General features: G+C 41.2%; 1 protein-coding gene across 3 annotated transcripts in view; it reads left to right on the forward strand.

Moving 5' to 3' along the window:
* LOC146361011 (vang-like protein 1) overlaps nt 1–15,138 on the forward strand; it is a 66,841-nt gene that overhangs the window by 26,512 nt on the left and 25,191 nt on the right. For 2 of the 3 annotated variants that reach the window (XM_084920825.1, XM_084920826.1), the window contains exon 3: nt 6,425–6,551. In XM_084920825.1, coding sequence (XP_084776951.1) covers nt 6,425–6,551 — 127 coding nt within the window. Of the gene's footprint in view, nt 1–6,424; nt 6,552–6,590; nt 7,219–15,138 lie in introns of those variants that run through there. The other variant, XM_084920828.1, reaches the window with a different exon arrangement.

Here is a 15,138-nt window from a genome sequence, read left to right on the forward strand (position 1 = left end):
CATCTTCTATTGGTGTTGTCAACAATACATTCCCCTGTCCCTCCAATAATTGCAGCAGCAGGTCTGTCTGCAGATCTGCTGTTGCCATGTTTTTGTGCCAAAAACATGCTGAAGACACCAATTTCTTACTTGCTTCTAGTAAATTTGTGTATTTCTGTATTTAGAGCATGACATTAGCAGTGAAACAACCAAATTATGCACATGCACAGGTTTAGCTATCCAAAGCTTTGCTTTGCTTCTCTCTCCCCAACCGGTTGCAGCAGATGGCCCCGCCCCTCCCTGAGCCTGGTTCTGCCCGCGATTTCTTCCTGTTAAAAGGGAGTTTTTCCTTCCCACTGTCGCCAAAGTGCTTGTTTGTTGGGGTTTGCTCTGTATTATTGTTGGGACTTTACCTTGCAATGTAACTTGTGATTTGGGGCTATATAAATAAAACTAAACTGAGATGAATTGAACGTGTTTGTAGATTGCAGTACTTGAATCACCATTTTTCCAACTGGTGCAATCCATAATAATTGCTACTCAAAATAGGCTGCTTCTAAGTAAATCCTAACAATTTGTGTTTTTACCTGCAAATATAATAATTGCAGCTGCTGCAGCTCTGCCCTAAAGAGCTTCTGCTCTCATACTTTCAGAGCGTGGAGTTTTGATGCAGAGCTAATTTAACTTTCTTCAGTTTTGCTCTCAGAACTTCTCCAGAGCTAGGCTCCTTCACTTATTCAATTTTAAGCATTTAAATGACTATAGACTTGCAAATCACATATTAGCAGCTGTTCATGTGTAAAATTGGTTCTTTTGATTGCTGTAACTCCAATTACAGAGCAGCACACAGTATTCACACAGGACAGAGTCATTTCAACTAATATTAAGTCATAGTTTTAATACCATTCAAAGGTTCCTGCATGATATTATTCTTAAAGCAGAGCGGTTTACTTTTTGTTTCAACTGGAAGGTTAAGATTGGATCGGAGAAACACAAAGACTTATCTCACTTAGTGCCCCTTCAGCTCAGGTTTAGACAGCACAGCAGAGGCTTCTTGTGACTCATTACCTTGTCGATTAAACAGGAGGCCAACAATCTTCAGAATCATCTAATGGTAAGCTTATGGTTAAGTAATATAGCTACCAAGAAGCTTAATGAATTCAGGCGTGTCTAGGCAACAATATGTTGATCTGAGCACCATGTACTGTCTTTTTTTATGGCTGAGAACTAAAAAAAAAAGAGAGATTTCAGCAGACAGACTTTTGCTCTGTTTTTACACTGTGTTAAAACTCACAGATAATAAATAGGTGTAGATTCAGATGCTGAATACCTTATATTTCCCCCCCTCTCATAAGGAATTAACAAGGGATTGCTAAAGAATCAGACCTGCAATCAGGATTGAGAAAGGCATCGATGTTCATCCTTTCTCACTGTTTTGTTTGGGTTGTTTGACCCCCAATAAACTGACCTCAAAGTCTGGGCTTTATTTCCCAACTAAAACATGTTCAAAGGGAATTTTAGACTATGGATATGCCCGTAAACGTTTTTCCGAGGCTTTCTTGACCTTTTAAGCTGCTGTGAAAACATCAGATCAAGTATTTATATGGTATCAGTTCACAACAACTGCCTCAAGGTGATTCATGTAAGATAAAGACTGTGCAGTATTAGAGAGAGAGAGAACTCTTACAATCAGATGATTCCTATAAACAAGCGCTCGGTGATTCTGGAATGGGTAGGGGCAGCCACAAACCATGACCAGTTGCGGTCACAATTAGCTGGAAAACCTTGTTTCCCATGGGGATTTTGGTCATCATTAGTTCTTTGGAAATGAAGTTTCTGGGACTTGTGTGTCAGTTTGAATGAAAATCCAAGTTCACGTAAGACAGAGTGGTGATTGTTTGCTCACACCACTGCTAGCTCAGTGTGTGATGTGCTGGTTTGGACTTGTGTCACCATTGTCGCTGTTGGTGGTGGCTGATCTGCACACTAGTGCTTTGGCTCAGATTGCTGTGTTGACACAAAGCTCTGTGCCGCACAGGTGTGTGGGTTACTCTGCCAGCCAAAGAGAGGACAAATTGGTCCACAGACAGTTTGGCATGCCACCCTAGTTGGCTGTACTTTTTCACTAGCCTCTGTGTGAGGTGGAGAACACACTCGTCCTCAGGTGTTGGAGGGAAATACTGCTTCCAGAGACAAACTGGCAGGACTCTGCCTCATCCATTGTCAGTTTTCCAAAAAGCCACACCCTTTTCAGGGATACACGCTGCAAGTCAAATCCCATTAATCAAATCATAGCAGCACAATTTTGGAATATCAGTGAGCCAGCTGCATGCTAATGAGGCAGGAAGAGGATGTGGTAAGAGAGACAAAGGGGGAGGAGGTATCCATACAGTACAGTAATCCCAGGATGTTGCTGAAGGGGGAATGAGAAAATGTGCTGGAGGGGAGAGGCTGGTACACAGATTGGTAGGCCAGTCTGCTAAACCACTTCCTGGGCTGTCCGCAGGCTTGCTTGCCTCTGTGTTACTTTGCAAATTGCATATTTTATTGCATTTTTAATTGCTTTTTGTTCAGTTTCTGGGGTTTAACTGACATTATCGGTTGAGGGCCAGGGTTTTTTGTTGCTCTGTACAGGAGTTTCAGAAATGTGAAAAACAAAATTGAAATATTCAGATGAATGTCTTCAAAACAGCTTCTTATTTCCACCAGTGTGATTGATTTTACTGGCTGAATGTGAGATGTGGTTAACTGAATTTAATGGCATAAAGCTAGTTTGCTTTTATTGCTTTTTTTTTTTAAAACTGAACATGATCCCCCCCCCCCCAATTTCTAGAATCTGAATAAACAGATCTGACCAATCAGATCACTGCATTTGGTGACAAATGTTCTATTGCTCAAAACACGCTCTGCTACTGAGTAACAATGATGTACAAATAGTCAAATAATTCTGTTTTAATCAGACACACAGCTATAGACGTTGCTCCGGGTCAATCAGCTCTCTAAAATGATTTCTCGGAATTTGGTTTCAGTTTTTCACAACTCGAAAGTTCAATTTTTCTGGTTGCTAGGAAACATATGTAATCCCAACCGGCTGGCGAGTGGTTTCTGGAGGTTGCTGGCTGTCATTAGGTGAAAATCAGTTGCACCAAAAAGCTCCTTGCTTTGGTCACTAGAAACCACAGTTTCCTGTAATTTGCATGGAAGACACCAACTTATTTGCAAACACTCACCATTTATTCTCCAAACTGCAGTGAAGCTCAAAGGAAACTGTAAAGAGACAGATGTAAACTGAAAACTGAGAATTCCAAGTCAGTCTGATTTACCATAGAGTAACACACATTTGAAATAAAGCATTCATGAATTAATAATTGCTTATGTCATAAATTTATTTATTTATTAGTCAAATCAGTTACAAATGAATGTTTAATGTATTTTACTTATTAGATATTAAAAAAAACAATTAATTATTTGACAATTTAATATATAATAAGAGCAATTATAAATACATGAATATATGTGTGTATAAATGTGTTGTGGGATTTTACAAACTGCATTCATAAAGATGGCTGTCATGTAAAAAATAAAACTGCGCATGTAGTCTCACATATAGTCTAGCTTCAGACAACAATAATACAGGGAATGATGGACTGATCGGTATCATTGTAATCACTCTTTTTCAATTATTTTAAATCGTAGGTATCAGAAGGTTATGTGGTAACAGGTGGACTCCTGAGACTGTTTACAGACAGTGTTTCCATAATTAATTATTATTAAAGGCTGTAGGTTATAGCTATTGTTTTAACTGTGCTAGCTGATTCAGGCTTCATTTAAAAGGAGCAGATTAGCTTACTAAAAATGGCAGCCCACTAGTACTGATGGGATGTAATCTTTTCCCAAGCTAACATGAGTCTTAAAGAGTATGGCTACATGCAGCGATGCTAGTCTTAGCCACATCTGCGTGTTATCTTCAGCAGATGGTCAGGTGATTCCACAAAGTGCACACTTCAAGATCGGGGCTCTCTTCAGTTAATGTCAAGGCAAAATGTTCTTAAAAGCTTCTTAGCAGTGCAGAGCTATTGACACAAGCAGCAACCTAGAAAAACCCGGTCAGCCATCTTCATCATCATCTCTCTAACCAAACAGAGAGCTCCTTACATCACATTGCATTATTAATTTGCATTACTTTTTCTCCAAGGCCAAGAAGAGTCACAGAAAGGCTAATTGGAGACATGGAGACATAGGAAAAGGAGTGGAATCTTGATTTTAAATATCAAGAAAATATATTGTTAATTTGATTTTTTTTGTTCTGTTTACTTATTTCTTTTTTTGAAAATGTGTTTATCAAATCTGAATTAAAAATGTGTTTTCAATAAGACTAAACGGTTGGGGAATTTTCCCCATTAACAGAAGTTGCCAGATGGTTGGTGACTGGCAGACATGTGTGACTGGGGACATATTTGGGGGGGGGGGGGGGGTCTGTTTTAGGAGTGGATGTGAAGGTTTTCTGAATAAGTAAAATAAAGTGATTATTATAATTGTGTAAATGATTCTTTTCTTTTTCAGTAGAAGAAATGTTTGATTACTTCTCTAGGTGGTAAGCCCGTTTACGTGACTAGTTAGCATAGTTTTTTTGTTTTATTTTGCTTTTAATGTGACTTTCTGCTCCTTTCCACTCTTCTTTTGTAGCTGCTACCTTCTCCTTACTTGTCTCCCAGACCTCCTTATTATTCTGACTGTGACCTTGAAATAGGATCACTGCTTTGTGAGCCCTGCTGCTCCTCCCTGCTTCCTCCTCTACAGCTTTTCTCTCCAATTAATAAGCATAATCAGCGCTGACGTTTGACTGATGAGCGCTCCCTCTGGAATAACCATCACCACAGCAATGACACTAGTTGTAATAATATTTAAAGTAATAATGATAGTGGTAATATATTTAAAGGCTTAAATTCACCTCCTAATCTCCTGGATTTATTAGATAAGAACATGTCAGTCACTTTGTGAACTGGATTGCTGCAGGCTATTGAAAATGAGCTTTCTCTCACTCGGTGCAGGTTTGAAATGTTCGTCGCTCTCGTGATTTTCTGCAGGAAAGCGAGTCCATATTTAAAAAGGAAGGGCAAGAATAGAGGCGGAAGGCAGACTGGGCTACACCCTTTAATGAAAACACTTGGATCTAATGCAGCTCTTGCTGGACCATAACAGTTCCACTGCTGTCAGTCATACGGCTTCCTCCATTACCAGAGGCAGGATATCCTGTACTTTATGAATATGAATGGTTATTGTGTGACAGTAGTGTTCAAGGGTCACTTGAGTTTTTCTTGCATAGGTCACTGTAAGGTTGATGGTGATGGTTAATGTGTGACAGCAAAGATTGAAGCTGATCGCATCAATATTTCATATTAATATCAGAACAAATAAATATGTAGAATCCAAAGTGTGCAGTTCCTGTTGATTCTGCAGGCCAATTGAGGATCTTTTAGGTCATTGTTTTGGTTTTATAGTATATACACTTGCTAAATTAATGCTAATGTTTCTCCGCATTTGATGTAAATAAACATCAGAGGTCAGAAGGATCAGTTCATGTGGGTGTCAAAAGGACTGCTTGTGTTCTTGTGTGTCTTAATAGAAAGCAGGACACAAAAGCCTTCTCCATTGTGGAAATTAGATTTGTTACACTTCTGTTCCAGTGCTGCTCCTGCAAAAGAAGTGATTACGAGGAAACAACAAGCTTAGAGACTGCAGGAAACTCATTAACATTTAGCATGACAAAGAATACAGCATCAAGAACAAGCCTTCTGTCTTTAAAAGAAGGGGAAGACAAGAAAAATCATGTAATTTCTTCTTTATTTGCCTGCATATTCAGTCAGTAATCTTGCTAAATCTTCATACCTAGGTTAGATCCGACAGCCTTGCCTCGGCTCTGGTCTTGTCAGTCTCATTCATTGTCCAGCAAAGGTTCTCAAGCATATGACTGCTCACATAAAAGCTGAACAAAGCAGTTTATTTGTACTGTATTTACTGTATTTTAATCTGGAAGTGTTACTAAAATTAGAGCATAATGTGTGTTTGCCTAGGGGAAAGGAGACGGATAAGGGATTAAAGGGGCTGCAGAGTGGGCTCGGCGCCATGTGGTGGTGGTGATGCTGGGTGGAGGATGGAGAGACCTGCCGCTCTCGCTCTATACCGGATTACTGTAGCGCTTATATTGCAGCTGACATGGTTGGAAGACCTCATGGACAGTGATTCAGATATTTAAGCTTTATGCTCATTCTGCATGCACTTGAATTCTAAAAAACCAGAATGTCTTCAAATTCCTTGTTGTTCTGTTTAATTTCTATAGCACCAAATCACAACAACAGCCGCCTCAAGGCGATTTATATTGGAATGCAAAGACCATACAATGCGCTCACTGATCGTGATTTTTGCTTTTTACTTTCTCTTTCAGAGAGCGAAGCCGGGACCGGCACAAGTCGCGCAGCAAAGACAGCCGCTCGGAGAAGTCTGTAACGATTAACACGCCGCCTGCAGAGCCGCTGCTAGGCGACACAGCTGTACGGGGGGAGCAAGTCCAGGTACGACCTGCTGCAAACACAAGGCACTGCACAGTCACTACCACGCTTCTTCACAAACCTCTCACACTTTTGATTCACAGCTTAGTTTCCACACGTTCAGCACATTCACCATAGATGACCTCTCAACAGTGTTGCTATAAGTTTGACGGAGGGCTCTGCTGCTGTGATTTATATGTAGGATTTGGAGCACAGGAGACTTATCACTCGCACTCAGAATGAGCTGGAATGATAATTGTGTTTATCAGCCTGGGCTGGGACAGGCCATCTGGTATTTCAGGGCAAAAGCCAGGAGGGCCAGTCCATTTATGTCGAGATCTGGGCCGTCACTTTCCGGAAGCCTGTTTCTGAAAATATCTGCAACAGGGTATGGATGCAGCAGGCTTCCTCTCTCGATGGCGAAACTCTGATAAATCTACTTCATTAAAGGCAAACGGCAGGCGCTGGCTCAGTTCATGAAATCCACCAGCACTGGGTTGGTAGACGCTTTCAGTGGCCCCCTCTGAAATGGTCTAGGCCAAGCCCATGCAGCAGCTAAGCTGGAAGCTAAGCTTTTGACTGTCAAAATTCAAAAGTGTTGCCTCAGAAATCATGCTGACTGGGAGTTCCATGATTGCAAGCTCAAAATATGGATTATGTGATGGATTATTTGATACAAGATAAGTATAAGGTAGGCAACATCATAGGTTACACCAGCTAAAATGTTTGCTAAACATCTGGTACTATACACTGAACCATCTGGCCTTTGGTTTGTTTGTGTCTAACAGAAAGTCTACTGACTCATGTTTAATTTCACGTACCAGCCAGACATTTGACTATGTTGCTTGGATTCAGATAAAAGGTCGGTAGATCAGATAGCTCTGTGTAAACTGGGCCGGTTGGCTGCAAGCTGTCATGTCGAGACATGAAATTCCAGGTAGCACTTGAGCAGTACACGACTTCTTAGTCACAGTGGAAGACACTGAGTAACAGCCGGTTTGTTTTCTTGTTTTGTGTGGTCTTTGTGATCCAGAATGAAGAGGACAGATGAGTAGAAATAGTTGTAGTTAAGTACTTTATTGCACAGAAATATTGTTTCTGGAATGGCTGATAGACAAAAATATTATTACATCATCTGCGATGTAATAACGTCATTATTGCTTTAATAATTGCATAATAATTACAAAAACCTTTTAAATCCTGCAGTGGGGCACATTTAAACTCAGGTTCATTACTTTTATCAGCATTCTTCTGAACGTGCTGTGTTATAAATGGTGGAAACGAGTTTGTTTGGATGTATTTACAGAGTTTCGGTTGTATTAGTAGTAGTGATACATCCCTCTACTAAACAGCATGCATCACTTCTCAGTTTAATCCCTGTCCTTGCTTTTAGTTTTTATTCACTGCATGGCAACATAATGCAGTATGAATAACTTGTTAAGTCATTTACTCACAGCTGCTTCATAATGTGCATAAACACTGCTGTAATCATGTTGTCAGAGGGAGCAGCGGCCTCTCCTGATTTCTTCTGATTGCTACGAAACAGCTTCGCTTCTGTTCTGCGGTTGCTTGTTAGCATCTTAAAAGCAAATTATCCAACAAAGCTTTTAAAGAAGGAAATACTTCTACTCCTGTTTTGTGTTTTGCCCCAGCCATAGTAAACATGATGCAAATATCACATTCCAGAGTTGCAAAGTGCAAGTAAGAGCAGATGGTTATTTTCCCATAGGCAGTGATGGTGACTCATTGTTATGCTTTTTCGTGGCTTGGTCGGACATGAAATTATGTCAGTTGCACAGGATAGAGAGACACAGGTCTAACGTGTTAGTAAGTGAATAATGTTGATGTGCTTTTTACAAACCTAATAAGCTGTAGACTTGTTAAAAAAAGGTCAAATCAGATTGAATTTTAATTGACTATTAATTGACTATGATTTCTTTTCATCGCAGTTTAAGCCCTTTTAAAATTTGAAGGTTTAAATGTAGCATCTGTGCATCTTGATGGAAAAACTGGTGACCCCTTGTGCTACAGTCACACTAGGAAAAAGTAGTTGGAGACTGTGGTACTACTGCAATTACTGCAATAGCGTACAATGAACTTGACAAAGACCAGGTCTGGGACAACTTGAGGAAATTTGCCACCTTTAAAACATCTTTGGTGTCTCAAGATGAAGTAAAACTTAGTCCGCAATCAGTCTGCAGTGAGTTTGTGATTGAACGGGTCACATTGTTTGTGATGAAATTACCTGAAATAAACTGATGAAAATCTCACATCATCTACTGGCAGAAATTCACACTAAACAGAAATTTGCATTGACTGCTTACATTCAGAATCCATTAACACTCTGCTTTTCAGGGGTTTTTTTTTTAATTATAGACCGTGAGATTATAAGAGTTTGCAATGAGGAATGTCATCATTGGAAAACTAAAACATAATGGACCTTGTCTGTGCGGCCACGCACAACGATAAATTTTCCATATTTTTAGTTTTTTCAGAAACAAATTTGTTGGAGGTCATGTAAGAATGTTTTTAAAAAAGATGGTAACATTGGTAAGGCACTGATTTAAAATTGATTCTGTCATTTACTGAAACAGAAAAACCACTAATACTAGCGAGAAATGCTTTCATCTGAGGCAATGGAGCCTTGTGACCTGCCTCCTCAAGGCTCCATGCAGTCTACATTTCCACTAGTCCAAACGCATCGCGAGCAGACTGTGTGCTGTGTGCTACTCGAGAGAAAAGAGAGTAACTGCTCAGTTTAGTCGATGATGGCAGCTTATAATGTCTGATGTCGCATGGAGTCAGAGGACAGAGCCCTTTACTTCATCCACACTCGCCTCTCTGTGCATACGGTGTTCTTTATCAGTGGGTTCAGTCCTAAACATCTTCAAAACTACTTTGGTGGATCAAGATGGTGATAAAATGGCAATACGAAGGAGTCAGTATTGAATTCTTCTGTTTTACTTTTAAAGGTCAAACTGTCAAATACATTATTTAGGATTTAGCCTTTGTTTACGTGAGAGCGTTTAGTGTTTTAGCCAAACCGTGTGAAACAAGTGGAGCTCATCACGTGTGCCGCTTCACCAGATGACTGGAAAGGATGTCAACTGCAAACATGCACTTTTCCTGTGGCGAGACTTGTTTGCAGGAGAATGCATGCGCGGCTGTTTGTTTTTTTCATCTGCATACTGTGTCTTATTTTAACAGATAACAGGATTTGCCACACAGCACAGCCGTTCTTAGTATTTAGCTCTTCATGTCTTATTCATGCCGTGGCCTGCAGTAGCGCTGCTGACGGGGCGGGGAGTGTTTGGCTTTAGTTTGAGTAATCAGGGCAACCAATTCTACTGAGAGCAAGGCTCAGTACAAATCCCTGTGCGCGTGCTCGTTGCGCAGGTCTGCTGTCTCACATATGCCCCCCACTCCTCGTCTGTATGCGTCAGTCTGATGTCAGAGTCTCACAGTGCAGCACTGCGCTCATTACTTCACTGCTGAGACTTAATCAGAGTCTTGGCTGACAGAGCACTACATCGCTCCGGGCAGGGATGTCCTCGCGATCCAGCGGTAAAGTTTCCGATGGCTGTGTCTGTGATGCCTCACCACAGGAAGTATAAAAGAAGGGAGGTTTACATAGAAGTGCTTTGGAAAGCATAACTGGAGTTTTAAGCAGGCGGAGGCATGATATGTGTTTTTGTTCATGTTACTCACTCAGTTTATATACACTTGTTTTATTTGAGCTTAGTGTGAGAGTCTTTGCTGTTTTTTACTGTTCTTTCTCCCGTCTTTGCTTTCAGTTTCCTTGGGTGTACACAGAGTGGAGGAGGTGTGACACAGGTGTCACTGTTAGTGCATAAAAGCTTTCCAATGAGAGAGCGGGTCATAAGAGGAAGTCACACACTGGTGCAAACAAACAAGCACGAGTTGTTGTGGTGGAAAGCATGGATCGCCGCCAAACTGCTGACCCTTTATTGTATTTTGCGTATATTCAACACATGTTTACTGTGATTACACGGACATTATGCACAAGTAGGTAATGGGTAATAAAGTACTGATTTGTAAATAACCTGAGCTTATTATAATATTATGCTGCAGTTTATTTATCACTAACTAGCCAGCACATTCTCTTTATAAGATATAACGGGTATTGGGGACAACTTGAAAGAGGGAAGGTCAGAGGTCACATGTGACGTAATATTTGGATACAAACCATAATATAATATTTAGAATGTCCATACACCAGGATCATTTTCTAAATGTTACCAATACAAACAAAGGCAGTAGAATTTAAGCATAATTTTAAAGATTTGACCTTGAAGAGGAGGTCAGAGGTCCAAAGTAACGTGATAGAGTTTCCATATATCATTTCTTATATGTTGTCAGTGGAAACAATGGCAATAGGAAACATAGTTTTAAATAACTCTATAGAGCATTATTATCACTTTGCACTTCAGATCAATCAATTGCCCTTCGGGGAGAGGTCAGAGGTCTTTATATGGTACTTTCTGTAAGCTGACAATACACGCCACACTTGTACAGGGTGGGCCATTTATATGGATACACCGTAATAAAATGGGAATGGTTGGTGATATTAAAGTCCTGTTTGTGGCACATTAGTATATGTGAGGGGGCAAACTCCTCAAGATGGGTGGGGACCATGGTGGACATTTAGAAGTCGGCCATCTTGGATACAACTTTTGTTTTTTCAATAGGAAGAGGGCCATGTGACACATCAAACTTATTGGTAATGTCACAAGAAAAACAATGGTGTGCTTGGTTCCAACGTAACGTTATTCTTTCATGAGTTATTTACAAGTTTCTGACCACTTATAAAATGTGTTCAATGTGCTGCCCATTGTGTTGGATTGTCAATGCAACCCTCTTCTCCCACTCTTCACACACTGATAGCAACACCGCAGGAGAAATGCCAGCACAGGCATCCAGTATCCGTAGTTTCAGGTGCTGCACGTCTCGTATCTTCACACCATAGACTATTGCCTTCAGATGACCCCAAAGATAAAAGTCTAAGGGGGTCAGATCGGGAGACCTTGGGGGCCATTCAACTGGCCCACGACGACCAATTCACTTTCCAGGAAACTGTTCATCTAGGAATGCTCGGACCTGGCACCCATAATGTGGTGGTGCACCATCTTGCTGGAAAAACTCAGGGAACGTGCCAGCTTCAGTGAATAAAGTGGGAAACACATCATCATGTAGCAATTTCAAATATCCAGTGGCCTTGAGGTTTCCATTGATGAAGAATGGACCCACTATCGTTGTACCCCATATACCACACCAAACCATCACTTTTGTTGGTCCAACAGTCTTGGAGGGATCCATCCAATGTGGGTAAGTGTCAGACCAATAGCGGTGGTTTTGTTTGTTAACTTCACCATTCACATCAAAGTTTGCCTCATCTCTGAACAAAATCTTCTGCGTGAACTGAGGGTCCTGTTCCAATTTTTGTTTTGCCCATCCTACAAATTCTGTGCGCCGATCTGGGTCATCCTCGTTGAGATGCTGCAGTAGCTGGAGTTTATAAGGGTGCCATTTGTGAGTAGCTAATATCCGCCGAAGGGATGTTCGACTAATGCCACTCTCCAGTGACATGCGACGAGTGCTACGCTGTGGGCTCTTGCTGAATGAAGCTAGGACAGCCACTGATGTTTCTTCATTAGTGACAGTTTTCTTGCGTCCACATTTTGGCAAATCCAACACTGAACCAGTTTCTTAGCAAGCAGTTTGCTAACTTTAGCATGGGAGATGGGTGGTCTCGTAGGGTGTCTTGCATTGAAATCTGCTGCAATGACCCGGTTACTGCATTCACCAGATATCAACACAATTTCGATCCGCTCCTCACGTGTTAAACTCTTCGACATGTCAATGGCTGTGAACAAAGAGAAACTTGTAAATAACTCATGAAAGAATAACGTTACGTTGGAACCAAGCACACCATTGTTTTTCTTGTGACATTACCAATAAGTTTGATGTGTCACATGGCCCTCTTCCTATTGAAAAAACAAAAGTTGTATCCAAGATGGCCGACTTCTAAATGGCCACCATGGTCCCCACCCATCTTGAGGAGTTTGCCCCCTCACATATACTAATGTGCCACAAACAGGACTTTAATATCACCAGCCAATTCCATTTTATTACGGTGTATCCATATAAATGGCCCACCCTGTAGTTTTTTTTAAGTTATAAGGCTTTTTGTCAGCTTTCAATAAAGAAATGGTTAAGTTGACCCTGAAGACCCTAACCCAGAAGGAATGACACACTAAACAGTACGAAAGCCCTGATTGGCAGAGGTAACCAGTCTAGTTTTTTGTTTTCTTTTTCTGAGTCCCTCGCAGACTGATACTGGATCCAGATATCAAACTGATTTAGCCCTGCTTTATATCACCAGGGTGGGGCGATATACCTGAACTGAACACTCTCGAAGAGCGAGGCCAGAGCCTCAGGCTGTATGTTTTCATGGGAATGTGGCAAATACAGTCCAACTTTATCCAAGTGCATTGAAATTTTCAGGTGGCGAAGAGTGGTATCATACAGTGTCGATGGGAAGTGCGCTGTGAAATGACACTGGACGCGATCATGTTTTGCTTGTGTGAGAAATTGTGTCAGTTTATGCTGCTGTTATTGTTGCACGTGACTGGATATTGGAGTGTGTAGTATGCAGTAAGTGGTGGATTGGAGTAGCTGAGGTCAGTGTGGCATGGCAGCTGTGCAGCTTAGGAGTGTGCTGCGGAGCTGCATTGTATGAGGTGTCAAACAGAAGAAATGTGATATGTTTAAACCGTAAAGCATTCTTTGAGAATTAGCACCTTCCTTTCAAAGCTGATGGAGAGAGCACATGGAGCCAGGTATCATTTTACATGTTTATGTGCAGGTCAGGGGAAAGAACCTCACATCTTTGCACACCCTTCATAGCTTACACACATTTAGCCCAGTAATCACCTTATAATGCTTTCCTCTAGGGTTCCTTATGCATCTCTCTCGATGTAGCCAGCTCTTTGACGTTGCACGCTTCCCTTCTTCATCACCTTCTGTCAGAATCCACAACTTGCTCCTCCACCTCCCGCTCTTTCACCTTTCGCTCACCCTCCCTGCAGCCTGGTTTATTCGGTCCAATTAAAAGCAGCTGCTTTATGATCTCAGCTGTCCCCCAGCTCGAGCTTCAGCACGGTCAGAGTGACACAAAAAACAGCACAGGTAGCTTCACTGCCACAGACTCTAAACCATGTCAGGTTCCTGGAACAGGCGGAGTGCTTGGGCTGGTGTTTTGGATCCCTACTCTCTGGTGAGTGCCACCTGGCTCCGTGTCCTGTGAGAGAGCTTCATGGTTATCCCAGAGCTTTGTGTGTGTGCGTCTGTGCTTGTTGTGAGCTGCATGGGTGGGGAAAGAGAAAGGAAAAGACGTGCTCTTCTGCTGTAGATTTGGAAGATGATTTTTGGGGTGTTTTGGTGGTTTTTATGCCTTTAGTGAGTGGGCAGGATTCTTCTTCTTCTTTTAGGATGCTTAGGTCCATGGTTCTTTTGCCTTTGCCCATTTGAGGAAGTTTAATAGCACAGAGAGGTGAACTTTGAATAAACATGCAAACTTGTTCTTGCCTGATTTGCTATTGCTTTAGATTAGTTTTGTATTCTTTATTTTAACGATTATCTTTTTTAAGCTGTAGTATGATGACACATTGTGTGTCACTGTCAAAAAGTCATTGCAGTATGAGTGTTTTTAAAGCTGAGTCACATCAGACCATGGCTCAGCAGTATGCTCCTAACAGGCTGTTTCTAGTCAGTCAGAAATGGTCTCTGGGCTCCATTTGGGATGCTAATGTTCACTAGTAGAAAACAGGCCTAAAACAAAATATACTAGTGTGACTGATCTGTTGTAGTACACTGCATAAATGGGCACTTCTATGGGCTCAAAATGTGGTCATAAATATTTTGTACTTGTAAAAAAGATTTGTATGTGTAAAAATAATTTGTGTGTGCGTAAAAAAGATTTGTGTGTGCGTAAAAAAGATTTGTATGTGTAAAAAAGATTTGTGTGTGCGTAAAAAAGATTTGTGTGTGGACTTAGCCCAAAAAAACCCCTGCAAGTTACAAGTACGAATTTTGACCCTATTTTTCTTCCTTTCATCTGATTGGTCAATGTCATGTCAATCACAAATGTAACAATCCAATCAGAGAACAGATGGGTTTGGCTGTCGGAGGGGCGCTTTTTTTGAACTGCAGGTCTTTGAAGGGAATAAATGACCTTTTACATGCCAACCCAGTGTTTTCCTTCATCACCACGAAGGAAAACAGTCTGTGGTCGTCCGAGTTTGGTGATTTTTGTGTCACAGGACTACGTGTTTAATATAGGGACTTCCACAGCCTTTTCAACAGCACTGCGGACCGCCGGGTGGGGGCGGGCAGTGTTTTGGAAATGACAGTCTTCATTACAAAGCTTTCTTCGTTATGAATTAGCATACATGTTTTTATTGAACATTTGAAGAACCAGCAAAAAAAAACAGAAACTCTTGTAGAGGACATAAAGTCAGAGATAGAAAAGACAAGGAGCAGGTGCATCTAGTACAGGTAGAGCTGCTGCAAAAACCCACAGAGCCCAGCA

This window comes from Perissodus microlepis, chromosome 23, assembly GCF_051167445.1.
Source record: "Perissodus microlepis isolate ML-2025 ecotype Zambia chromosome 23, ASM5116744v1, whole genome shotgun sequence".
NCBI classification, from domain to species: Eukaryota; Metazoa; Chordata; class Actinopteri; order Cichliformes; family Cichlidae; genus Perissodus; species Perissodus microlepis.